Genomic DNA, 888 nt, shown 5'->3' with positions numbered 1-888 from the left:
TCTCCTTCTCATCTAATGTCACACATGAATACACAGATGAAGCCCTACCTGCATCCAAGCCATGCCACCAAGAGCTGCTGCTGCTGTGTAGGCCCTGGGAGGAAGCATCACTCGCCTGGACCAAATCATCGCAGTTGTCGCCAGTCCCAGGGCAACTGTTCCCTGTTAGAACTTATTATGTTTACTATCTTTATAATTTTTTTTTTATTAGTAGTACTTTTGTATGTTAGGATGATCATTATCAGTCTTTATCTATTTACTTCTTTTTTTGAGAAAGAGTATTTATGAACTATCTCAAATTTGAAAACATCACCATGAATGACCCCATATGGTTACTTTTCTTCCTGCCATCTGATTACTGTTAGTATATGGTAATAATAATAAGAAAAGGCATCCTACCAGGATCCTGTGATCAAACTGCACAGTGGTGGGATTCTCAGTGAAGTTTCGCAGGGCAGGTGAGAATGCCAGAATATCGCTAGGGATCCACCTGTCAGCAAATTTGGGGAAGGAGTTGTACACCAAACCTGCATCCAGGCCAGCTACTAGGGCACCTGAGTGGGAGATTGGGAGTGTGAGTTAATATGGATTCTCCCTCTCTTATCTATTAGTTGTGTCAATTTCTTTATGATTTTTATGTGGATATGGTACGCACTGATTACGTTTAAGTTATATCTTCATTATATTAGCCAATCAACTCCCAACATATATGATGACTACTACCACTGCTATAGAAAAAGATGAAAGCCAATAAAAATATAGAAGTTAGATAAATAACAGGAGGAGATGAGAAGGTAAATCCTCAATATGATATACTGGTAGATGGGCACATATACAATACAGACAGTATACATGAGTAATTATTAAGAGTTTTACACTCATGTGAAT

The 888-nt window shown here is 38.5% G+C and overlaps 1 protein-coding gene across 1 annotated transcript in view; it reads right to left on the bottom strand.

The window, feature by feature from the left end:
* The window catches only part of LOC119594590 (cytochrome c oxidase assembly protein COX15 homolog), a 6059-nt gene that overhangs the window by 1630 nt on the left and 3541 nt on the right, over positions 1–888 (bottom strand). Inside the window, 2 exon segments of the mRNA XM_037943631.1 lie at positions 49–162; positions 400–554. Of these exon segments, the coding sequence (XP_037799559.1) occupies positions 49–162; positions 400–554 (269 nt within the window).

The sequence above is a fragment of the Penaeus monodon genome, chromosome 34 (genome assembly GCF_015228065.2).
Source record: "Penaeus monodon isolate SGIC_2016 chromosome 34, NSTDA_Pmon_1, whole genome shotgun sequence".
In the NCBI taxonomy this organism is placed as follows: Eukaryota; Metazoa; Arthropoda; class Malacostraca; order Decapoda; family Penaeidae; genus Penaeus; species Penaeus monodon.
Note: the sequence above shows the minus strand (reverse complement) of the source record. Positions and strands in the feature narration are given on the sequence as shown.